We start from the raw sequence: 25,252 nt of genomic DNA, 5'->3' as shown, positions 1-25,252 counted from the left end.
ACCAACACAACCAAAACCGATGCTATCGCCCCATTTCCATAACAGGATGGAAAGCAAAGGGAAGCAGGGTGCTGTCTGTCTGGCATCCTCCAGGACAGAAGGAACAGCAGGTGTACTGCCTAGAGATGTCTGTGTAGCAGCTACGACAGACATGTTGGCGTGGCACTCTTCCCACGGGAGCTCAGGTCACAGGACACAAGACACACAGAACCAGAGTTGAGATGCCAGGAACTGAACTTGAGGCCTCATACTAGTAAGTCCAGAATTCTACCATTGGGCCACCTCTCAGGCCACAAGAAATGGCAGTTCTTGACACACAGGTGCTGAGGAGAGTCCTGCAGAGGGCTGGCCAGTAGGCCTGTGGCCAAACATAACCCTTTACTTCCTACCCCCAAGAGTTGAGACAGCAAACCTGTGACCCACAGTAAGGTAAGAAGCACAGGGGAGGACTGGGGAGATGGTATAATGTTTATACAAAAAGACATTCATGCCAGAAGGCACCAAACTTCTCAGGTTCAATTCCCAGCAGCACTGTAAGACAAAGCTTAGCAGTGTTCTAGAAGAAAAAAAAAAACAGGGAGGCTGCCCTGTGAGACAGGGTTCTCAGGGTCCCAGATGTTTGAGGCAGGCAGTTTGCCTTGTTGCAGATAGCAAAAACCCTACAGGGAGAAGCCTATAGAGATGCTCATTCAGGCCTTGCTGTCAAGGCCAAGAGGATGTTTGCAGCTCTTAAGAGCCACCTGGTTCTCAGCAGAAGCTGCTGGCCCGGCTTCCCCACACCTGCCAGTTCCTCTGCCATCTCAGCCCCAATCCTGATGCCTGCCTGGTGTCATGTCCTTTGACTGTTCTTGTGGTTCTAATTCTCCAAGTACAACTTCATCTGCACACAAACATCTCCCTATAACTTTTTTAAGGGGTCCACATGGGGCTCAAGCTGGGAAGACAGCACACATTGCCTACCTGGCTGGTCTAGGAGTGACTGCATGATGGGGAGGGCACTGTGATCAAAGGGCGGGGAGCCAGAAGCAGGCCTCAGGGCTATGGCATAAGGAATACACATGGCAGACTGGGAGGTGGTGCAGTGGTCAAAGTGTTGGACTCCCAAGTATAATATAAGGTCCTGACTTCCATTCCCAGCTCGAATGTGCCAGAGTAATGCTCTGGCTTCCCTCTCCCTCTCCCTCTCCACCTCTCATAGACAAATACATCTTACAAAAATGAAAAAACAAAAGAGGGTTAGTAAAAATAGCTCACATGTGTACTACATAGACTCAAGCCCAGTCCCTATCACCCTGGAGAAAGCCCTGCTGTTGGGTAATTATGCAGATACCCTCAGAGTATCACCCATTCTCACGAGAGCTGAAACCCTAGCTTCCCAGAGTGCCTTGGTGTTGGGTAATTGTGCAGATAACCTCAGGGTATCGCCCATTCCGAGAGCACTGAAACCCTAGCTTCCCAGAGTGCCTTGTTTTCCCCCACCCCCTTTTTTCTAGCCAATCCCATCCTGACTGGCCACTTTCGGAATTTCTCCCATAAAAGCCCTCCCACTTCAGCCTTTCTCTCTCGCTTTTTCTCGCTTGGCGATCTGACTCAGAGAAAGGTAGCTACACATAGCATGAGGCGGCCATCTTGCTAGCTCCACGTGGCCCGAACCGCTGTGTCCTCACCCAACTCTGAGACGCCTGGGTGAATAAAGATTTGTGTTCCTGCTCCACTACGGTCTCTTCTCTTTCCCCCAGGACGCAACCTGACACCCTGCTGTGCTCCTGATGCCAGATTTGGGAGTGGGCTCTGCTGATACCACATGGACCACTAGTCCCTGTGGACCCTTATTTCTCTCAACCCACACTGTCTTCCTAGAGCCATACAGACTCCACATGTTAGGGGGTCAGTCCCACAAGATTGCACTTCAGAAACCAGTCTCCAAACCTTCACCTATGCATCTGATCACTGGTTAGAAACGGGCTCTTTGGGTTTGGTGCTGAAGCCATCACAACACTCAGGAAGTTCCCTGACTGACTCACTGGCTTTGCAAAGACTGTTACTCAGGGGTTATCAGTTAGATGAGAGGCAGTGAGGAAACAGAAAGAAACTGAAACACTAAGTTGGGGTCAGGCAGTAGCACAGTGGGTTAAGTGCACATGGTGCTAAGCGCAAGGATCCCAGTTCAAGCCCCCAGCTCCCCACCTGCTGGAGGGTCACTTCACAAGCGGTGAAACAGGTCTGCAGGTGACCGTCTTTCTCTCCCACTCTCTGTCTTCCCCTCCTATCTCGATTTCTCTCTGTCCTACCCAGCAACAATGACAGCAATAACAACAACGATAAACAAGGGCAACAAAAGGGAAACAACGGCCTCCAGGAGCAGTGGATTCCTAGTGCAGGCACTGAGCCCCAGTGATAACCCTGGAGGCAAAAAAAAAAAAAAAAAAAAAAAGAAAGACTTAAGTTAGAAGAAGGACCAGCATAAGGATCCCGGTTAGAGCCCCTGGATCGCCACCTGCAGGGGGGTGGCTTCACAAGCGGTGAAGCAGGCCTGCAGGTGTCTGTCTTTCTCTCTCCCTCTCTGTCTTCCCCTCCTCTCTCGATTCCTCCCTGTCCTATCTAACAACAACAACAGAAATAACAATAATAACAACAACAATAATGAACAAGGGCAACAGAAGGGAAAAAATAGCCTCCAGGAACAGTGGATTCATAGAGTCCCAGTGATAACCCTGGAGACAAAAAAAAAAAATCCAGAAATCAATTCCTTTTACTATAGCAACAAAAACAATAAAATATCTAGGAATAAACCTAACCAAAGAAGTGAAAGATTTGTATACTGAAAATTATGACTCACTATTCAAGGAAATAGAAAAAGACACAAAGAAGTGGAAAGATATTCCATGTTCATGTGTTGGAAGAATTAACATCATTAAAATGAATATACTACCCAGAGCCATATACAAATTAAATGCTGTCCCCATCAATATCCCAACCAAATTTTTTTTAGAATAGAACAAAAGCTACAAATGTTTATCTGGAACTAGGAAAGACCTAGAATTACCAAAACAATCTTGAGAAGAAAGAATAGAACATCACACTCCCAGATCTCAAATTGTATTATAGGGCCATTGTCATCAAAACTGCTTGGTACTGGAACACGAATAGACACACTGACCAGTGCAATAGAATTGAGAGCCCAGAATTAAACACCCACACACATGGACATCTAATCTTTGACAAAGGTGCCCAGACTATTAAATGGGGGAAAGGGGAGTCTCTTCAACAAATGGTGTTGGAAAAATTGGGTTGAAACATGCAGAAGAATGAAGCTGAACCACTATATTTCACCAAACACAAAAGTAAATTCCAAGTGGATCAAGGATTTAGATGTCAGATCAGAAACTATCAAATACTTAGAGGAAAATGTTGGCAGAACTCTTTTCCGCCTAAATTTTAAAGACCTCTTCAGTGAAACAAATCCAATTACAAAGAAGACTAACGCAAGAATAAACCAATGGGAGTGGGGGTAGATAGCATAATAGTTATGTAAAAAGACTCTCAAGCCTTAGGCTCCAGAGTCCCAGGTTCAATCGCCCACACCACCATAAACCAGAGCTGAGCAGTGCTCTGGTAAAAAAAAAAAAAAAGAAAGAAAGAAAAAGAATAAAGAATAAAGAATAAACCAATGGGACTACATCAAACTAAAAAGCTCCTGAACAGCAAAAGAAACCACTATCCAAACAAAAAGACCCCTCACAGAATGGGAGAAGATCTTTACATGCCATACAGCAGACAAAAGGCTAATAACCAACATATATAAAAAGCTGGCCAAACAACAAGAAAACTAATGACCCCATCCAAAAATAGGGAGAGGACATGAACAGAATATTCACCATAGAAGAGATCTGAAATGCCAACAAACATGAAAAAATGCCCTAAGTCTCTGATTGTCAGAAAAATGCAAATCAAGACAACAATGAGATACCACTTCCCTCCTGTGAGAATGTCATACATCAGAAAAGGTAGCAGCAACAAATGCTGGAGAGGGTGTGGGGTCAAAGGAACCCTCCTGCACTGCTGGTGGGAATGTCAATTGGTCCAACCCCTGTGGAGAACAGTCTGTAGAACTCTCAGAAGGCTAGAAGTGAACCTACCGTAGCTATGACCCTGCAATTCCTCGATATATCCTAAGGAACCCAACACACCCATCCAAAAAGATTTGTGTATACCTATGTTCATAGCAGCACAATTTGTAATAGCCAAAACCTGGAAGCAGGGAGTTGGGCGGTAGTGCTTTTGTGTTTTGCGGTTAAGGTGGCGCAAAACACAAGGACCTGTGTTAAGGATCCGGGTTCAAGCCCCCAGCTCCCCACCTGCAGGGGAGTTGCTTCAAAAGCCGTGAAGCAGGTCTGCAGGTGTCTTTCTCTCCCCCTCTCCCCCTCTCTGTCTCCCCCTCCTCTCTCCATTTTTCTCTGTCCTATCCAACAACGATGACATCAATAACAACAACAATAATAACTACAACAATTAAAAAACAGCAACAAGGGCAACAAAAAGGGAAGATGAATAAATAAATAAAACACAAGTAGAACCTGAACTCTGGAGTTGGTGTATTGCACCAAAGTAAAAGACTCTGGGGTGGGGTGGGGGGAACATGATGGCAGAGGTGGACCTAGTAGGGGTTTGTTATGTGAAAAACTGGGAAATATTACACATAACTACTGTATTTTACTGTCAACTATAAACCATTAATCCTCCAATAAAGAAAATTTTAAAAATTAAAAAAAAAAGAAATTGAGAAAAAGTAGGAGGGAGGTAGAGAGAAAGACACCTGCAGCCCTGCTTCACCACTTGCCAAACTTCCTACAGGTGGAAACTAGGGGCTTGAAGCCAGGTCCTTGCACATGGTACCAGATGCACCACCTCTATGCCCCTCCACAGCTGTCCTTCTATGTCAGTCAAAAGGACCTCTGTCCACAAGCCTGACCTCCAGGTTCCTGCAACCCCTCTCAGGCCTAGGGTTACTCTCAGGGCCCTCTTCCTCCTCCTCCTCCCAGACCACATGAGGCTGCTCTCAGATCCTGGTGCTACCCACCCTGGTCACCCAGCACCCTCCCACCACCCCACTGGCAGATCTGTCATTACCTACAGGGACCCCAGCAGTAAGCACAGGAGGGACATCCACTTTATGAGGCTCTGAATTCAGTCAAAACTAGAGCTACTGAGCTCCAGGAGGTAGCTCAAAGGATAGAGTATAGGACTTGCGTGTGTGAGTTGCCCCAGGTTCCTGACACTGCCTAAGCAGAACTGGTGCTCGGACCTGCCCCCTTCTTGTGAAATAAATCAATTTTTTTTTTTTTTTTTTAGGAAATGGGAGTCACTGGCTTCAAATTTAGTGGGCTGCCACCAAGTATTTCCCCCAAGCAGACAGCCAAGGGGGTTCCCTGGATTCCTGAGGTCCACTTGGTACTGTGCGCCCTGAGTCCCAGCTGCAGGGGAAGGGAGTGGGGAAGGGAGCCCCATTCTAGCCACAGGGCTCCCTGAGGGGAAGTCACCCACCCTGGCCTCCTGGCAGTTACTATAGCTGGAACAAAACAGCTGGGTCAGAGACCAACCCACATAGGAAATGCCCTTGCATCTGGCTGGCACTTTCTAGGTGCCAGGCATGGCTTCACCCTCTGGGAATAGGCAGGCAGTGAGGCACCCTCTCTACAGCCACCAGTGTTGTGGGAAGGGCAGAGACGGAGACAAGCTGGTGAGGAGGGAAGCACACATTACCATGCACAAAGACTCTGGTTCCAGCCCCCGCTCCCCACGCTCCCCACCTGCAGGATGGAAGCAGGTCTGAAGGTGTCTCTCCTCTCTCCCTTCTCAATGTTTTTTGTTGTGTCAAATAATCAAGTTAAAAAAAAATGCCAGGGTTGGGTGGCATCCGATTAACGGCATATGGCACAAAGCAAGGACAGGCGAAAGTATCCCGGTTTGAGCCCCCAGCTCCCCACCTGCAGGGAAGTCACTTCACAAGCGGTGAAGCAGGTCTGCAGGTGTCTTGTCTTTCTCTCTCCCTCTCTGTCTTCCCCTCCTCCCTTGATTTCTCTCTGTCCTATCCAACAACAACGACATCAATAACAATAATAATAACAACAATGATGTAAAACAAGGGCAATAAAAGGGAAAATAAATAAATATTGAAAATAATAATAATAAGCCACTGGGAGCAGAGGGTTCATAGTACTGACACTGAGCCCAAACAATAATCCTGGTGGATTATTTATTTATTACAAATAAATAAATAAATAAATAAAGTTAAAAACTCAAGTGGAGAGGGATGTAGAGGGGTAGTGGGGCTCTGTGAGGACGAAGCTGGTTGCATCCAGTCCAAACAGGGAGGGGTAGAGGGGGCCAAGGCGCCAGGACACACAGCAAGATGTGACAGAAGCAGAGGAACCCCTACCCAGGTTTCCCCACCTGCAGGTGTAACCGTGGGATCAGTCACACTTCTCTTTCACTAACCCAAACTCGGAAGAACCGGGTTTTAGAATAAGCATTTGATAAGGGTTGCAGTGGGGAAGCCCAGTGTGATGTCACGGAAGTAGAAGCAGTTGCAGAGAGAAATGTCCACAAAGGGGCCAGCTGTGAAAACTGGACTCAGTCACTAGGCCTGCATGAATGGGCCATTGAGTCAGCATGCTGGACAAAGAGGCAGCCAGACAAAGGGCCCCTTCTATGTACTGCTCTGAGGACTCTGAGCCAGATGCAAGCTTTCCACCCAGCTACACACCCCTCCCTGGCAGAACACCAACCAACTCTAGTGAGCGAGATAGCTTTGTCTTTGTTTAAATGCATTCAGCGAGCTTCAATGGTGACAGATTTTCATGCAGGCACCAGGAAAGGGCTCACCTGGCAGAGTGCACGCTTCACCATGACAAGGTTGGAGCCCCTGGCCACCACAAGGAGCAGCGTTGTGGTGTCTCTCCTCTCTAGGCCTCACTCACTCTGTCTCTAGCCCCCTTCCAAAGAGTAAATAAACAAAAAGAGACCAGCAAGAGCAAAGGACAGAGAGAAACTGAGAGGGGAGGTGGTGGAGAGATAGGGAGAGAAAGACACCTGCAGACCTGCTTCACTGCTTGTGAAGCCTCCCCCTGAAGGTGGGGGTCAGGGGTCTGAACCAGGATCCTTGTGCATGTGTTCTCAACTGGGTGTGCTAGACCTGGTCCCCAATCTATTTATTTTTATTATTTACTAATGAGAAAGAAAGAGAGAGTAAGAATGCCGGTTCAATCCCCGTTCCCCACCTGCAGGGGAGTCACTTCACAGGCGGTGAAGCAGGTCTGCAGGTGTCTGTCTTTCTGTCCCCCTCTCTGTCTTCCCCTCCTCTCTCCATTTCTCTCCGGACTATCCAACAACAAGGGCAACAAAAGGGAATAAATAAATAAGTAAATATAAAAAATTAAAACAAAACAAAAAGGGTTCAGATCTTTAATTTTGTTGTAAATTAATATTATTCTTATTGATTTTTTTTTGAAATTTTAAAGCTATTTATTCATTGGATAGAGACAGTAAGAAATCAGGAAGGGGAGGTAGAGAGACAGACACCTGCAGACCTGCTTCACTGCTTGTGAATATTGGATGAATGGATGATGTGTGGGTGGGAGGGATGGAGGGGGTGCTGTCGGCCGGGCCCGCGAGGTCCTGGGAGCCGGTCCGCCCTGAGTTGCCAGCAAGCGCCCCGCTCCGCCCCGCCCGGAAAGCGCAGCAGCCCGACGCGTCGGTCGAGGGACTGTTTGCCGGCAGGACTGGGCAGCGACGCCAACCCGCTTCAGACTTGCGGGTGGAGGGCCCGGGTTTCCCCGCACAATGACCAAAAGGCACCGGAAGTCACCGCTTGCGTCCCGGCGCGTCCCCGGGCGCTTCAGACTCACCCAGAACGCTCCCCGGGACTCGACGGTCGCGTTGCTATAGCGACCAAGTATTCCAGTGTTGTGCTCCGACGCTGCCGGCCGGGAACTCGAGCCCCAGCGTGGGGTTCCGGGTTCCTTGCGCCCGCCCTACACAGACCCAGCCCAAGGGGCCCCGGGCAGGGGGCGAAAAGGCCTGTCTCCCACTCAGTCGACTCCGGCGGATGCTTCAGCCGAATGAGAAGACCAGGACCCTAACAGTGGCAGGCAATTGCAGGGCGCCCTGGGACCCCAAGACTCCAGTACTCTAAACCCAATGGGGGGAGGGGGACAGAGGTGGGGGTGCACGTGGGGACGGGGCTGCAGGGCCCTATGCTTCTGTCTTGGTTCCTTTCTGTAAAGATACCTGTGCAGCGGGTTAAGCGCACGTGGCGCCAAGCGCAAGGACCAGCGTAAGATCCCGGTTCGAGCCCCCAGGCTCCCCACCTGCAGGGGAGTCGCTTCACAGGCAGTGAAGCAGGTCTGCAGGTGTCTATCTTTCTCTCCCCTTCTCTGTCTTCCTCTCCTCTCTTCATTTCTCTTCTGTCCTATCCAACAACAAACAATGGCAACAATAATAACCACAACGAGGCTACTACAACAAGGTGAACAAAAGGGGGGGAAAATGGCCTCCAGGAGCGGTGGATTTATGGTGCAGTCACGGAGCCCAGCAGTAACCCTGGAGGAAAAAAAAAAAAAAAAAGATACCTGTTCCTTTGGATCATCTCTCTTTCTCTCTCCCTCTTCTCTTCTCTTCTCTTCTCTCTGTCTTTATCTCTATCTCTCTGACTGTGGCCCTAACCTAACCAGTCACATTTGGTAAGGCCACCCTCTAAGATTCTGAGGTCAGGACTAAAACACAAACTTTTTTTTGGGGGGGGGCAGGGGGAGGGGCCAAGCACCATTCTGATCATAAGCAGTGTGCAAGAGTCAGGGTGCACCTCAGGGTTTGTGCCAAGAACCTGCCCCCCCCCCCAATCTCCACTACTGCCAGGGACTAGGCTGGGGGACAAGAACTGGATAGGTGTGGGACCTCTCTCTCTCTCTCTCTCTTTCTCTCTCTCTCCCTCACATTGTCTTTAATTCAGAAATTAAGGGGTAGTGGGTGACAGAGAGGGAGAGAGAAAGAGAGACATCTGCAGCACTGCTTCACCTCTCACAAAGCTTTCCCCCTGCAGGTGGGGAGTGGGGGCTCAAACTCCAGTCCTTGCACATTGTAAGAAGGTGTACCACCACCCAGCCCCAGTGTGGACTTTCTCTGGGGAGATGAAAATATTTTCAAATGGCTTCTGGTGTCTGTGACAATGCAATACCCCACAGAGGAGCAGACAGGTATGCTGGGCTATGTGTGGGCAGCATTTCCGTGCAATTTCTGCTATTGAGATGAGTGCAGGAGGGGAAACACCCACTTCTTCTTGGACTCTGCAAGCCCTGGGGAGGGCTGGAAGATTCCAGGCTGGTTCTTCCCGGGAACATCATTGTGTCACAGTGCAGCCTGAGCACCCTGCTTGCGCTTTCTCTGCTGTGTGGCAGGAGCTTGCAGGCATGAGTCACCATGAACCCCCACTGCACTGTTTTGCAAAGGATGATCTCTTTTTTATTTTTATTTATTTATTATTGAATAGAGACAGAGAGAAATTGATAAGGAGAGAGATAGAAAGACATCTGCAGCCTTACTTCACCACTTGTTAAGCTTTCCCACTACTGTGAGGACCAGGGGCTTGAGACTGGGTCCATGTGCATTGTAGTGTGTGTACCACCACCTGGCCCCCCATAGGTGGAGATGGGGGCTTGAACCTGGGTCCTTGTGCATCTGGTCCCCCCCCCCATAGGATGACCTTCTTTTGGTCATTTGACTCTGTGCCCAAGACCAGAACCATTTGTTCTTGTTTTACATTTCCAAAACTTCTAGATTTTCACTTAAAAAAATATAGCACCAGGGAATAAATCTAGGACCTTATCCACACTGGGTACCACTGAGCAGCTCCCCCAATCCAATTATTTATTTATTTATTTTATTTGGAGAGAAGAGAGATGAACAGAGAGGAGAGACACCGCAACACTGCTCCACCCTTCATGGACCTCCCACCAGTGCTGTCCGTGGGGCTCCCAGGTGGTGCCGGGGCATGAACTCAGCCTTGCACCCAGCCCAGCATGTACTCTCCTGGGGGGAGCTTTTTCAGACACTTTCCCTTTGGCAGTCAGGAAAAGGATACATCTGAGGGCCCTGTGGTGCTGGACCTGGTTGAGCAAACACATTACCATGTGCAAAGACCTGTGTTCAACTCCCCAGCCCCCATTTGCAGGGGGTGAGCTTCATGGGGAGTGAAACTGTGGCAGTTATCTCTCTGTCTTCTTTCACTATCTCCCTCTCCTCAATTTCTCGTCAAATTTAAAATAAATCATTTTTTAAAAACAGGGAAGGTTCCATTTAAGCTAGACCCTGAGCTCTGGGAACACTGACTCAGCAGGAGTGGGAGAGCAATGCTAGTGGGGTTCACACACCACAGATGCAGCTTCCAGGTCCCCGAAGTGCCTGCATGTAGCACCAGGGAAGGTGTCAGGACAGCCAGACACTGGCCGGCGCCACACTGACTGCGACACCTGTGCTGAGCCCAGAGGCGGGGCCAGAGCCTCAGAACCAGGACTGTCCAATAGCAAGAAAACCCACAGGTGGGGGGCAGCAGGGGAGTTTGTCCTGGGTGAATCTGTGGGGTCTTGCACATTCAGAACCCCTTGACTGTCTCTTGTTCTGGATGTTTGGTTTGTAAAGGCTTGTCATCTTGTTGTACATTCCTACTCTGTGTGTTTGTTCACTTCTTTCTGTTTTCTTTTTTCTTTTACCAGAGCACTGCTCTGCTCTGACTTATGATGGTACAGTAGATTGCACCTGGGACCGCAAAGCCTCAGACATGGAAGCTCTTTGCAGAACTACTATGCTGTCTCCCCAGCCTTCTTTCTTCTTTCTTCATTCATTCATCTTTGTAGAACTGGGCTGTTGCACATGTGCACTGTCACTTCCTGGACAAAGGAAATATTTTTTCATTTGGAGGCGGGGGGGGGGGGGTCACCACTACAGCACCAGAGCTTCCTCTGGTACCATAGCATCTCCCATTCGGGGTCAGGGTTTTGATTTGAACGTGGTAAGCAGCACTGCTCCAGGGAGCTATTTCTCCAGTGCCTCCTTATGCCAAAAAAAGAAAAAAAAAAACAAGTTCACAGGTGACTCACAGCACAGAAGCAGGAAGTGGATCTGGGGGACAACACAGTGCTGTATGCAACAGAATCTCACGTTCAATCCCAGGCACCAACATAAGCAGAGCTGAGTGCTTGGGTGCAGGGATGGGGGGAAGAGGAAGGAGCAGCAGCAGCAATAAGCTAACCTCCACCCAAGCTCCACCAAATGTCCTTATCAGCACAGTGTCCCAACAAGTGGGGATGTGCCTGACCTTGACCACCCCCAAGACCCCAGCCCTGACCCCACAGAGGGTATGGATTCCCTGGGAATGGGCCAGTTCATACTGCCATTTGGCAGTCCATCTTCAGCACCCCCCCCCATCCCAAATAGCCCCAGAAGACCTGGCCTCCCATCTGAGCCTCAGCCCAGTGGTCCAGACCCGCCTGTCCCCCAGGCAGCACCCCACCTGTCAGAGCCCCCACCCAGGGGTGCTGTCTTGTCCACTTAGCATCCCCAGGAAAGTGTGTCCCTGCTCTGTGTTTAGTGACCCCAAGAAGCTTCAGGAGATGCCTCTGGAGGGACCAAGGACATTGGGGAACCCTGGGCCCCTTCTACCTGAGCCCACCTCCCTTACCCTGAGGGCTGCTACTCCTCTCTGCAGGGCCCAACCCTGGCACCACTGCTGTCCCCCACAGTTTCCAGTCACTGTGCCATGCTGATGTCCCAGTTGCTGTGGTTAGTGATGGCACACTGGGAGAGGAGCCTAAGAAACATTCCCAAGGCCACCAGCCCAGGGCCAGGCTGTCTGTGGCTGTGCTCCCTGGAGGTTCATGCTGCCTCTGCCAGCTTTGGGAGCTGGAGATGACAAGTGCCCCAGAGTGTAAACACAGCTCTCTGCCTCCCCCCAGTCCCCCAGGTCTCAGCTCCTGCTCTTCCACCAAGCCCCCAGTCCTGTGCATTCGGTCCCCACTCCTATGCTCCCTTACCAGCCGGTTTCCAGGGAGGATGCACCCTGGGGGCTGGGATTAGAGGTGCAGCGCTATTCTGTCAATGTAGCCTGTTCCCCTGTCTGCCCTGGGTCACAGCTACCACAGGGGCAATCTCCCCAACAGGTCCCATGTCTCTGTAGGCATACCCAGTGAGAGCTGGGTTTGCTCCAGGGTATCACATGGGACAGCCCTGACTACAGAAGGCCCTCACAGTCCCCTTAGTGGCACTCAAGCTCTCCCCACTTTCCAGATGAGGAAACTGAGTCAGAGGAGCCTGCCTTGCTTGCCCCTCCAGCTCCATGTGGACATTAAGTCCTGGGGGCAGGGGGCTCTGTTGCGGGTCAGTGAACCCCAGGAATGTCACCACACACAGGGTTGGGCCCCTGCTGTGAAGCCTGGATCTCCAAGTGCTGCCTGAATGGATGCCTGGCATCGAGTTGCCAAGCCAGAGTGGTCCGCTGTGGGGAATGGACTTTGACCCCCTAATGTGTACCAGGCCTTGGATGGGCACCTCCAGATCCCTCTGGTAGGAGAGACAGTGCACCTGGCAGGGGCAGGGGACAGGAGTCCAATGCCACCATCTCCCAGAGGCCAGAGCTGGAGGCAGGTTGGGGCTAGACCCTGAGTCCTGTGTGGGAGGACATGCTGCTCCAGCCAGGAGCCAGGAAGCTCCCCCAAAGCTATCCTGCCCATGGGAGTACTCCATTTCCTTGGCTATCCTGCCCCTCACTGTCAGCACTGTGGGCAGGAGATAACTCAAGGCTACATATAAACCATGAGCACCCCTTTGAAGGGCAAGCCCTGAGAGCAGGAAGCCCAGGGAAGTCATATGATTGGTTGGGCATCGAGGAGGCATGGGTGGGATTTAAGCCACCAGAGTCTGTGGACCACACCTTGTCCCCAGGGCCCCCTTTCAGCACTGAGTTGGGGTTGCATAATTCGTAAGAAGGGCGGGTGAAGCCTGGCTTCTCCCAAGACTAGAAGGGGGCACAGAGCCTGGCACAGCTACCCAAGCCTTCCTGAGGCCTGACTGCCTCGTCCACTCCCAGCCTGGCCCCCAGAGGGCTGAGGGCTATGACCCCTGCAGCACTCTCCTCAGGTGATGATGGCAGCCTTTCCTGGTGGGGTCGTAGGTCCCTGCCTGGCCACCTGGTTGCTTCTAAGTGACATCCCACTCATCAGGGTGGGCAGCTGAGTGGACAGCTGCCAATCTGGGTATGGGGGCAGGACAGATCTGTGGGCAGCTGAGTGGGGTCTATCCTGCACTGGGCTGGGGACCTCTAGGAGGTGACCAAGCCAGGGTGGGGGGACTCCCTGGAGGACAGAGGGGGAGGGGGGCACCAACAAGTGGGAAGCACAGTGACAGTCCCAGCCCTGAGTCACACCCCCAGGGCCTAGATGGTCTCCCAGGGCACAGGGTATAGTGGTGCTCTCAACCTCCGGCCCCAGTACCACTTAGGGACAGTGACCCTGAGACAAAGGGCAGATGAGTGGAGGGAGGGAGAATGTCAGGCTGGATTCATAGGGCCTGGGGGTGGGGACAAGGGGGCACAGGAAGGGAAGCCCAGCATGGGGGGCACTTGCTGTCCCACCTGCCAATTAAAGGCTAAGTTGGTCCTTGGTGGTGGCTGTGGTGTGATGACAGAATTTGAAGAGAGGTGGGATTGCACCATTTAAAACTATACCTTGTAAGACAACATTACACCAATAAAAAATAGAACAGAATAAGCTGGGGGAATAATAGAACAGAATAATATGGGGAGGGACAGCTCACCTAGACAGTGTGCTACTTTGCCATGTGTGTGACCCAGGTTTGGGCTAGGCCATCACATTGAAGGGAAGCTTTGTCACTGTGGTCTCTTTCACTCTCTTTCTCTGTGCCTATCTCTGTCTATCTGAAAAAGTTATCCCAGAGACAACAAAATAGAACTCACTTAATAATCCCCTTAAGCAGAAAATATACAGCAACCAACCAAGCAAAAACAAAACATTTCTGCATCAAGGGACTGTGGGAGGGAGTGGGGAGACCCACAGAATGGCAGGAAGTGTTTGCCAGTGTGACACAGAAAGCACTCTGAAAACTCAACCAGCAGTATAACCCAGCTGAAGTGAAGTGAGACAACCCAGCAAAGGAAGTGAGTAGACAGTTCTCCACAGATGGGCAAGTGGCCAGTGAGTTCAAAAGAAAATGGTCAACACCATGAATCATCATGGAAACGCAAAACCAGCCACAGTGACACAGCACCTCACATTCACAGGGCAGAGGGGGGTTCACTGTAGAGAAAAAGGCAAATAGCAAGTATGGGGAGGGGATGGGGAAACAGGCGCCTTTGGGTGGGATGGACTCAGCTCCACCATTATAGGAATCTATCAGCTAGTTCCTCAAAAAGAGTGGGGTACAGGTGGGCCAGGAGTGGTGTACCTGGTTAAGTGCACATATTATAGTGCACAAGAACCCAGGTTCAAGCTCCTGTTCCCCACCCACAGAGGAGAAGCTTCACAAGTGGTAAAGCAGTGCTGCAGGTGTCTCTCTGTCTCTCTCCCTCTTTGCCTCCTCCTCCCCTCTCAATTTCTCTGTCCTATCTAATAAAAAAGAAAAGAAAGAGAAAAAATGGCTACCAGGAGTTGTGATTTCATCCAGCAGGTACTCAGCCCCAGTGATAACCCTGATGGCAGTTTTAAAAAAAGAGGGAGGGAGATGGACAGAGGAGAGAGAGAATGAGGTTCATGTGTGTGAGGAAGGAAGACAGCGTGCAGACAGAAACTTACTTGTCACCCCCCATCCCCAGTGTACCTCCCACTTCCCACGCAGACACCCTACTCAGGCTGCCATGTGTCTGCAAGTGCAGTGCTGGGGGGTGGCCTCTGCTTCAGTATTTCTGAGAGTTCAGGGAAAAAGGAGGGGAGAGGTGGTGGGCACCCCAGGCTGGGTGAGGCTCTGTCCCTCTATCACAAGCTGTGACCTGAGTGGGGACTGGCTGGGATAGTCCCCTCTCCTCATATAAATGGGGAGACCCTGGCAGAAGGGGGTCCCAGGAGTGACTTGAAGGGCCTGGATGGGCAACGGAGGCTCCACTGAGACTAGGTGTCACTACCCAGCTATGCATAGCTCTGTCTCTCTGGCATCCAGTCCAGGGTGGTGGCTTTTTTTTTTTTTAATATTTATTTATTCCCTTTTGTTGCTCTTGTTGTTTTATTGTTGTTGTTATTGATGTCATTGTTGGATAGGACAGAGAAATGGAGAGAGGAGGGGGAGACAGAGAGGGGGAGAGAAAGACAGACACCTGCAGACCTGATTCACTGCCTGTGAATCAACTCTCCTGCAGGTGGGGAGCCAGGGGCTCGAACCAGGATCCTCCCGCCGGTCCTTGCGCTTTGTGTCACGTGCACTTAACTCTCTGCACTACTGCCCAGATCTCAGGTGGTGGCTTTTGATTGGGTGGCACTGGACAGAATGGGGCTTGAATCTAGTAGGCATTCTGGCGGTTTGAGAATGGGAGTCCATGTGATCCTCTCAAGGTCTGGAAGTTTCCCTGGAGCCAAGATGTGGCCCCATAGGGAAGGGTGTTCTGAGCCTCCAAGGTCATTTTTGTAGTTATTTATTTATTTATTATTTATTGGATAGAGACAGAGAGAACTTGAGAGGGAAGGGAGAGACAGAGAAGAAGAGAGAGACAGAGACACCTGTAGCCCTACTTCATCACTGGTGAAGCTTTTCGCTTGCAGATGGGGACCAGGGGCTTGAACCTGAGTCCTTGTGCACTGTGATGTGAGCTCTTACTCAGGTGCACCACTGTTTGTCCCCATCCACCTCCCCTTACCCAAGGTCATTTTTCCCCTCCAAGGTTATTGCTGGAACTTGGTGCCTGCACTACAAATCCACTGTTCCTGGAGGCCATTTTCCTAATTTTATTGCCCTTGTTGTTATTGTTATTGCTGTTGTTGTTGTTGGAGAAATTGAGAGGGAGGACAAAGAGTGGGAGAGAAAGGTAGACACCAGCATACCTGCTTCACCGCCTGTGAAGCGACTCCCCGACTCCCCTGCAGGTGGGGAGCCAGGGCTCTAACTGAAATCTTTAAGTCAGTCCTTGCTACCACCTGGCCGCCCCAAGGTCACTTTTGTTGGCCCAGGTGCACAGGGAAAATGGGATCCAGAAGCCCCCCCCCCCCCACCCGACAGCTTTTGAAGCAGGTGCTACCCACCCCGCCCCCATGGCACCCGTTGGGAAGGGGTCAGGGATAGATATACTGGAGGTTCACTCTGCCCGCCTCCCACCCCTAAGAGGGTAGATTTGTGACAAGCCTAGAATGGCCTACACCTCCCCTCCTGCTGCCCCAAAAGCCAAGGTCACCCCAGAGCTGGTTAGGTGCAGTGTCGTGAGCCCCCTGGGTCACTGTCACCAAGTGCGTGCACAAGCCCAGGCCACCCAAAGACCACACTTTCTGAGGCCTCCACAAGCTTTAGTACTTTCCAGGTCACAGCTAAGAAAAGGCGCTGGGGATAGCTTCACCTTGACCCGGTTTGTATGTGTGTGGGGGGGTGTCAGGCGGCTTTATCTGGCTTCCAGGGTGTGGAGCCACTGGGGAAACGGAAGTTGAGCGGGTGAAGGCCTTGCCCAACAGCCAAGCAGCAACCTATCCGTGCACCCCCGGCCCCAGGAAGCGCCGCCCTGGCCAAAGAGCTGAGGTTCCAATGGGGTCGCAGGGGCCCAAAGTGGGGCGTGGGCTGGGGATAAAATTCCTGGAGTCCCAGAGCTGAGTGGATGGGGGGAGGCTTCCCGTGTCAGGACGCCGCGAGGTGAGGGGTGCGCGGGGTGGGGGGGGCTCGTGCCCGGTGTCACAGGCCAGGTACGGGGGGGGGGTGCGGAGCTCCTAGGGCGGGGCTGGTACGATGAGCGAGGGGGGTTGGAGCCCGTGTCCCAGGGGGAGAAGGAGGGGCAGGCAGGCGTGTCTTCGGGGACCCCCAGAGGGCGGAGACGGACGCGCCGTCGGGGTGGTAGCGAGCGGGCTGGCCTGGCCAGGCCCTGCGCGGGAACAGCGACAGCGGCGCGAGCACCCGGAGCGAGGAAGTCGGGGCTGCGGGCAGCAGGTAGGCGTAGCCGGGTGCGCTGGGCCTCGTACTGGCTGCGCGGTGCGCTCGCCCCTGCATCCTTCACTTTCTGGCGCTGCTCCGTCTAGGGTTGAGCCCCTGCCCACAGTTGGGACCGGGTAAAAATAGCTCGCTCAGGGGCTATATTTGGCGGGACTGCCCTAGCAGGAGTAGATGGCACACGAGTACTGGGGTGCTAGGAATGGTGTGCGGTTCCACTCCCTCACCTCCACCCCCGCCTTCTGGGAGGCCCCCTAAGTCCCAGAGCCCAGACCTGAGGCACTGACTGGGACCCCGCGGAGTGTGGGGTGTGGTGTGCACTCCCCTCTCCGGCCCCTGGGGAGATGGGCAGGCCTGTGACTTCTACTGAGTTGGAAAGTGGGCTAAGAACTCAGGGTGCTTTGGGCCTGCTGGAGGCAAGCAGGCGGGTGGCAGGAAAGTGACTGAATCAGGTCATGGCCACAGGCGTGCCTGGGGCCCACTGAGGAAGTGGGGAGGGGGCGGTCTAGACATTCTAGGTGACAGGATCACTGTGATGACCACACTAGGCTGCGGGTCTGGGCGACACCCCCCTCCCCCCCAGCACTGCCTAGGGCCTGTCCAAAGCCAGAACCGGATGGGTGCTATGTAGGTGGGTGGAGGGTCCCAGAGGCATCTGGGCTGGGGGGAGTATAGGGGCAAGGGAGAAACTGGTCCTGGGGGGAGGGGCGTCGTGCCTTCATGGGCTGGAGGGCACAGGGGTACCTGCCTGGCAAGGAGCAGGTTGGACAGAGCATGGCATGGGCAGGGGAGCCCTGATCCAGATTCTTGGAGACCTTGGGAAGGTCCTGACTCCCGCTGACATTTGTTTGGAGGGGAGGGAGGAGGGCAGGGCGCCTCTATATTGAACCAGGCGGGTGTGAAGGGTGGGGAAACAGGGTGCCTCCAGGCTGGGTGCGTGTACTGGGTCCCTGGCGGCCAGCCTCAGACACGCCGGCTGGATAGGGCCTGGTAGAGCCTGGCACCCTGCCGCCCTCCTGGCCTCCCCTGCTCCTGGTGAACCGACCCCAGGGGTGAACCGGGGATCCCGCTAATGTTCCCACGCCAAGCCACGCCCATCCGGCCGCGGAGGATGAAAGAAGCTAGTCATGGGGGTGGGGGCGCAGGAGGGTCTTTGGGGTCCCTTGGGTGTAGGGGTCGCTGGTGCCCCGTGCTGCCCCCGCCTGTCAGATGCGCGCCCACCGGACAATACGACCGCGTGGGGGCGCATACTCTAGACAATACGGCAGCAGCTCTTCCCTTGGCGCGGTCACGTCCCCCACGTCCTGGCTGGTGGGTGGCCGCGGGGTGGAGCATCATCCCCTAGTCCCACCTGCCTCGCTGGAGGGGGCGGTGCTTAGAGCGCCTCCTAGTCTCCAGCCTCTTCCCACTGAGCAAGATCCCTTTTCGGGCTTGGCCTCAGGGCTGGACCTCTGGGTGCTGGTGGAGGGGGGGGGGGGGAGGGATGGGACCAGGTGGTCACGTGGAGGGGTGCGGGCGGCTTTGGGGCCTCCAGCCCCTCCCCTTGCCTGTTGAAGGGTCCAGTGTCCCCACTAGTGGCTCCTTCCTTGTCCCCAGGAGGATGTTAGAAGGGGAGGAGCCGAGCTGGTGGAGGCAGGTAGGGTGCCACCGCCTTGGTCAGTGGAGGTGGGGCAAGGGCCAGGCTGCCCACATCCCCAGAAGACAGCTTGCAGTGAGGATCCTGTGCTAGCCTGGGCTTGGAAACTGGCTTTCACACCAGCTGCTTTGGGAGCACAGAATGGGGGGCTCCCTCCCCGAGGGCACAGCACCCCCACTGGCTTCAGGGACCTGCAGGCTGAGCCTAGGGGGCAGTTTCCGTGGCTCTGGGCATCCGCTGGGCTCTTGGGCGGGCAGAGTCCAGGGAGGAATGTGACAGCCCTTTCCTGCCCCGCCTACCCAGAGCCAGTCTCCCAGGACCTGCTGGAGGCCATCACCAACGTGCCAGCCTGCTCCGAAGGCACACTTGTGGGGACCCTGGACCAGGGCCACTGCGTAAAGCCCAGAGCAGGGGCCTGACAGGCGCATAACCAGGATCCATCGTGGGTGAGGGGCCCTGGCACAGAGGTGGAGGGGGACGAGTGGGGGATGGGAAGGGGGTGGCAGGACGGGAGGTACAGAGTGAGGTGTGTTGGCTTCAGGTGGAGGGAGCTGTGGGTCTGAACACTGGCACCAGGATGGAGCTCAGACCTGGGGAATGTGAAGGGGTGCACATGAGAGAAGTGGTGCCATAGGGAAGGCCGGGGTCCTGGCAAGACTACAGGCAGACCCTGGAGGGGGGGTGGCGGGTGGAGCTCTAGCCTGAGGAAGGAGCTGAGGATGGTAGATGGGTTCTATAGACTGCTCTGGAATGCACACATCCCCCCTTCTTGGGCCTTTGGCTCAGTTTCTAGCTGCCTGGGGCTGGGGTCTTTCCTTGTGGAATCTGGGGGCACCCTAGGGATCTCTGCCAGGCAATCAGGCGGGCACAGCGCCCCACCTGGGCTCAGCTTTCTGAGGCCCAGTGGGGAGGCTATTTCTGGGCTGGTGGTTCAAGTGTTTCTCCCAGAGGGTAAATGTCACGGAAAGGCCAGTAGGCATGTGGCCACAGACATGCTGGCGCTTCTAGGACCATGGTGGCACTAAGTGCAGTGAGGGCCTCCCCCAGCTCCTCAAAACTAGGCAGCTACAAGTGCTTCCTGGGGATAGCAGCCTGTGTCCTCTCTAGCAGTTTGGGACCCAGAGCCCCCCTCTCTAGAAACCCCTAACCCTTCTTAACTCCCACTTGCTCACTGACCTGCTGGGGGAGCCCTTCTTGTGCCCCCCATCCCTCCCCATCATGAGGAAGTGCCCAGGCTAGGGGTGGGTGGGTGGGTGGGAGAAACGGCCATGGTTCTGGCACCCGGGTGAGGTACAACTCCAGACATGCTGTGCCTTCCTGGGAGTCAGCTCTCCAATACCCAGTGTCCCACAGATGGTCAGTGTCCCCTGAAGACCCCAGGACGCTCCACAAAGAGGTCAGCCCTGGTGGGCAGTGGACAAGCAAAAAACAGGGTCCACTGAGCAGCTAGTGCAGGTCCTTGGGCTGGTCCTGGTGGTCCAGATGTGCCTCCTTCCCCCAGTCTCCTTAGAAAGTGCAGCATATGCCTGAGCTCACGGCCCAAACCAGCCCAGGGTACTGTGACCATGGCCAGTTCTGCATATGGGGACTCTGCCTTCTGCTTCATTGGCTGTTCGCCCCTTTGTCCCTTCCCAGGCACCCCTGAACCATCAGAGATGTGTCTCTGATAGGAGGGGGTCACACTGCAGGCTGTGGGCACAAGAGGTCCTCATGCTGACAGGGGACTCTGCCACCTCACAGTGTGTGCACCTAGCACTGGAAACACCGAGGGTCTGGGTGCCAGGAGAGGTGGGTGTTTCTTTGGGGACCCTAGAAGTGGTATGCCTGGTCCTGACCCCTAGCTCAGAAGTCCTCTGCAGGGAGATCTGGGGCCTGGTTTGGGTGTGACTGTCAGCGCTCCTGGGAGTTCAGCTGTGACTTTGCAAAATGGCTCATCCCAAGGCTGAACCTGAGACTGGACCTCCCCAAAGATGGAGAGGGCTCCTGTCTCACACTTCCCTCACCCTGCATGCTGTGCCCTGCTCTTCCTCCAGCTCCAACGCAGACTCCAGGGCCAACATACATGCAGACATTGTGCACTAGGAGCTCTGCCAGGCCATGGGGTGGAGCCAAGGCATGGAGTAGGCAGTCAGGCAGTGGGCTGGACAGGGCAATGTGGGGGAGGAGTCACACCTCAGCAGACACTGCACATCAGCCGGCTTCCTCTCCCCCAGGGCTGGGGAGATCCACTTCCAGGTGGCAGCCAGCCGAGAACCCCAGGTCTCAGCCGGGCCTCCCGGCCCTGTCCCTGCAGCTGAAGGCACTTCTGTCACGTGAGGTGGGGGACAGGCCAGCAGCTCATGCTGGAGATTACAGGATTTCTGGTGCTGGGTTGGGCTAGAGGAGGGAGGTGATGGGTGGAGAAGAGGGGGAGAAGATAAAGAAGGGGGGGAAGGGGCTCCAGCTGGAAGGCTGGCCCCAAAGCCTGAATTCTAGATGCCTTTGCTCACTGACTCTCCTAGTGTCAGGTTGGGAGTCACCCCAGCTGCACAGGTTGGCAGACCACCACAGGCTGGACAGCTGGGGTCTCTCACCTGGAAGGTCAGGGGCTGCAGCCTTTTCTCCTATCTGCTCTCTTGGGGCCAGCACTCCCTGGTGTTTTTTCTCACTTGGGCCCCCAGAAGCAGGGAGCAGGGCCCCAGCCCCCAGCTAAGCTCCAGGCCTGCTTTGCTTCTGTGGGGTGAAGTGTGCTGGGGATTGGCTGGCTGGCTCCCAAGGTGTGCCCTCAAGGTAACCCGAGTCTTGGCTGAGCCTTAAAAAGCCTCTGCCCTTTACAGCCAGCTGTGTGGGAAGCAGGGGAGGCCAGGGCAGCGGGCTGGAGCAGTGGTGTCCCTTTCCCCACACAGCCTGACATTTTGCTCTTCATTTCCCAGGTGTCGAGCAGCAGCCATCCAGGCCATGGGAGGGGCTGTGGTGGATGAGGGCCCTATGGGCATCAAAGCCCCTGATGGTGGCTGGGGCTGGGCTGTGCTCCTGGGCTGCTTCGTCATCACTGGCTTCTCCTATGCCTTCCCCAAGGCAGTCAGTGTTTTTTTCAAGGAACTCATGCGTGAGTTTGGCATTGGCTACAGCGACACGGCCTGGATCTCCTCCATCCTCCTGGCCATGCTCTATGGAACAGGTGAGGGGTCCTGGGGATGGTCCTCCTGCAGGTGACCTGGTAGTTGTCTCAGTGTGACCTGTGCTCTGGGCTCTAAGCTGGGGCCTGGGAGGAGGCACCCGTTCCAGCCCCTGCCACCCCTCCCTCCTCAGGCCCACTGTGCAGCGTGTGTGTGAACCGGTTCGGCTGCCGGCCTGTCATGCTGGTGGGTGGTCTGCTGGCGTCCCTGGGCATGGTGGCCGCGGCCTTCTGTGGGAGCATCATCCAGCTCTACCTCACCACGGGAGTCATCACTGGTGAGCCAGCCAGGGGTTGGACAGAGGGATGGGCTCTGTTGTTCCCCTGGGTGGGTGTGGCTGGCGGGGTCCCTGGCAGGTGGGCCTGGCCAGCTTGACGACCAGCCTCCTCTCCAGGCCTGGGGCTGGCACTCAACTTCCAGCCATCGCTCATCATGCTCAACCGCTACTTCAGCCAGCGGCGCCCCCTGGCCAATGGGCTGGCAGCGGCAGGCAGCCCTGTGTTCCTATGTGCATTGTCCCCACTGGGCCAGCTGCTGCAGGACCACTATGGCTGGCGCGGCGGCTTCCTCATCCTGGGCGGCCTGCTGCTGCACTGCTGCGTGTGTGCCGCGCTCATGCGGCCCCTGGAGGTGCTGAGCCCAGGACCTGGCTCCCAAGCATCCTCGTTGGCCCCCCGGCGGCGGCTGCTGGACCTGAGTGTGTTCCGGGACCGTGGCTTTATCGTGTACGCGCTGGCTGCCTCCATCATGGTGCTGGGGTTGTTTGTGCCACCTGTGTTCTTGGTGAGCTATGCCAAGGACCTGGGCGTGCCGGACACCAAGGCGGCCTTTCTGCTCACTGTGCTGGGCTTTATTGACATCTTTGCGCGGCCCACGGCTGGCTTTGTGGCGGGACTCCCCCGGGTGCGGCCCTACTCTGTCTACCTCTTCAGCTTCTCCATGTTCTTCAATGGCTTCACCGACCTCACGGGCTCCACGGCCAGCGACTATGGTGGCCTGGTGGTCTTCAGCATCTTCTTTGGCATCTCCTATGGCATGGTGGGGGCTCTGCAGTTCGAGGTGCTCATGGCCATTGTGGGTACCCACAAGTTTTCCAGTGCGATTGGGCTGGTGCTGTTGCTGGAGGCCGTGGCAGTGCTGATTGGGCCACCCTCGGGAGGTAAGTGTGAGGGCAGTTATAATGGGGGGCAAGCCTCCCCCTTCCTGAGCAGGGAGCCCCTACTGAGAGATGGGCCAGGGCTAAAGGAACCCCACTTTCCACCTCTTTAGCCTGTAGGCCTCATATCCTCTGGCACTGTGGGTAGGGTTCGAGTCTATGCAGAAGCCAGGCTGAACAAGTGCTGGGTGGGGGTAGCGGGCAGAGGCCTTTCTGAAACCCCAGCCTGGGTCTCCTGCCCTGGGTCTGGAGACCCTCCCCATCCTGGGACCCACAGCCCTATGAGTTGTGCTTCAGGCCTCTGGCTCCTCCCCTAGCCCCCCTCAGAATGGTCAAGGTGGGAGGTGCCCCAATCCTCATACTCTGTGGTTCCTGGAGAATGTGCCTTGGCAGTTCCTGGGAGTCCCTGGAAGGGAAGCCCCCACCCACCATGAGGGCAGTGAGGCCAGGAGCAGTCTCCTGGTTAAATCTGAGACCCCTCCCCCTATAGTTCCCAAGTGTGGGTTAAGCCTCTGGGTCTGCACTCCCTGAGGTGGGCCGGGGAGGGGAGCAGAGCCCATGGTTCAGTGCAGACCCGTCCCTTTGCAGGCAAGCTCCTAGACGCCACGAGAGTGTACCAGTATGTGTTCGTGCTGGCAGGGGTGGAGGTGCTGGCCTCTTCCCTGGTGCTTCTGCTGGGCAACTTCTTCTGCCTGGGGAAGAGGCCCAAGATGCCCGAATCGGTGGTGGTGGCCCAGGAGCATCCCAAGCCCCCTGAGGATGTGCAGGTGGACTCCAGGGAGGTGGAGCACTTCTTGAAGGCCGAGCCCGAGCCCAATGGGGAGGTGGCCCACACCCCTGAGACAAGTGTGTGAGGCTGGCGCGCCCAGTGGTGCAGGCAGCGGACAGAGACCGTCAAGGCTCGGATTTATTTCACAAACAGGACGGGCAGGGGCGGGGCCGTTGGCTTGGGCGGCTGCCCAGGCAGCAGATCATCGCCCCATCAATGTTTTTCGGGGGAGGTGGCGGGGTGGGAACCGTGTCATTCCAAAGTGGATCTGCGGTGAAGCCAAGCCTGGGAGTTACAAGCCGTCCGCACCGGGGACCCCCGCCGGCTGACCCCGATTGGCCCGGTGCCCACCACTGGGGTGGCTCAAGGACCTGGAAACCCATGCTGCTGAGACAACACAACTTTAATCAGAGGCAGGGCTGGGGCCCTCTGGGGACTGGACCCCCATGTCCTGACACCCCAGCCCCTCCCCATGCCCCATGTGCAGGGCCTGGACTGGGTCTTCGTGTGGGAGCAGCATATGCTCACTGTCCCAAGCCTATGGCCTGGTCACTTGGACACTCTGGTCCTGTCGGTGGGGCCGCTGTTTGCATGTGATTCTGGCCCAGACCCGGGCGGGTGGAGGCCCAGTGGATGTAGAGTCTCCACTCACTGTGTGGAAAGTAAACTGCCTCCTGTCCTTGCCCCCTCTGGTTAGCTGAAGCCACCCTCTGTGAGTGGGGGTCTACTCCCTGTCCTCGCCTGATCCCTCACACCCACCTGCCCTTGTGGCCAGCAGCGGCCTGTGTGGCCGGAAGCCTGGTTGGAGGCTGTGGGGGCCGCCTCAGTAGGTGGTGCGTCGAGAGCGCTGGGGACGGCAGCGGGTGCCCTGGCGGGCCGAATGCAGCCGAAGAGATGCCATGTCCCTGCTCCTCTGCAAAGACAAGCAAGGGAGAGCTAGCAGCCGGGCCCACTACCACTGTGTGCAGAGCGGGGTCCTCCCACCCTCCCCCTGCTCCACACACACAGCTGAGCTCCCTGCAGACAGGGTGGGCAGCAGCTGCAGGGCTCAAGGTCCCAAACACCTACTGAACTCACCCCTCATGGTGGGGTATGACATCTACTTCGGTGTTTGGGTTGGGTGCCCTGGGGTAACCCCAGCTTTAGCCCCTGATTCTGGTCTCTAGTTTGGTGAATGGAGGGGTGTATACCCCCTTTGCCCTACTCCCCCGGCAGGCGTACCTCCTTCCTCCCTTTCTTCCGCCAACTCAGTATCTTGGAGTAGGGGGACATGGAGTGCCCACACTTGAAACTAAGTGCTGATCAAGGCTGTGTATCTCCCCTGGTCTCTCTTTCCCTAAGCTGTCAGACCTCTC

The 25,252-nt window shown here is 55.0% G+C and overlaps 3 protein-coding genes across 6 annotated transcripts in view; 1 reads left to right on the top strand and 2 right to left on the bottom strand.

Moving 5' to 3' along the window:
- The window catches only part of CCDC57 (coiled-coil domain containing 57), a 101,454-nt gene extending 93,462 nt beyond the window's left edge, over positions 1-7,992 (bottom strand). The window contains exon 1 of the mRNA XM_060171706.1: positions 7,908-7,992. The gene's annotated coding sequence lies outside the window, so the exon portion shown is untranslated. The remainder of the gene's footprint in view (positions 1-7,907) is intronic.
- Positions 7,993-16,764: 8,772 nt separating this feature from the next.
- Positions 16,765-24,580, top strand: SLC16A3 (solute carrier family 16 member 3). Of its 4 annotated transcripts, none has more exons than XM_060171701.1 (7): positions 16,765-16,887; positions 19,118-19,260; positions 21,028-21,131; positions 21,727-21,974; positions 22,106-22,249; positions 22,367-23,131; positions 23,717-24,580. In XM_060171701.1, the coding sequence occupies exons 4-7, from the start codon at positions 21,752-21,754 to the stop codon at positions 23,980-23,982; spliced, it is 1,398 nt and encodes a 465-aa protein (XP_060027684.1). In that variant the 5' UTR covers positions 16,765-16,887; positions 19,118-19,260; positions 21,028-21,131; positions 21,727-21,751; the 3' UTR covers positions 23,983-24,580. The 4 variants fall into 4 exon arrangements, with proteins under 4 accessions (XP_060027684.1, XP_007524520.1, XP_060027686.1 ...); XM_007524458.3 differs by lacking the exon at positions 16,765-16,887 and adding an exon at positions 17,023-17,178; XM_060171702.1 differs by lacking the exon at positions 16,765-16,887 and adding an exon at positions 18,667-18,814.
- CSNK1D (casein kinase 1 delta) overlaps positions 24,018-25,252 on the bottom strand; it is a 35,002-nt gene continuing 33,767 nt past the window's right edge. Inside the window, exon 9 of the mRNA XM_007524455.3 lies at positions 24,018-24,810. Within this exon, the coding sequence (XP_007524517.1) occupies positions 24,721-24,810 (90 nt within the window). The 3' untranslated portion in view covers positions 24,018-24,720. The remainder of the gene's footprint in view (positions 24,811-25,252) is intronic.

This window comes from Erinaceus europaeus, chromosome 14 (assembly GCF_950295315.1).
Source record: "Erinaceus europaeus chromosome 14, mEriEur2.1, whole genome shotgun sequence".
In the NCBI taxonomy this organism is placed as follows: domain Eukaryota; kingdom Metazoa; phylum Chordata; class Mammalia; order Eulipotyphla; family Erinaceidae; genus Erinaceus; species Erinaceus europaeus.
This window is presented reverse-complemented; position numbering and strand designations above follow the sequence as displayed.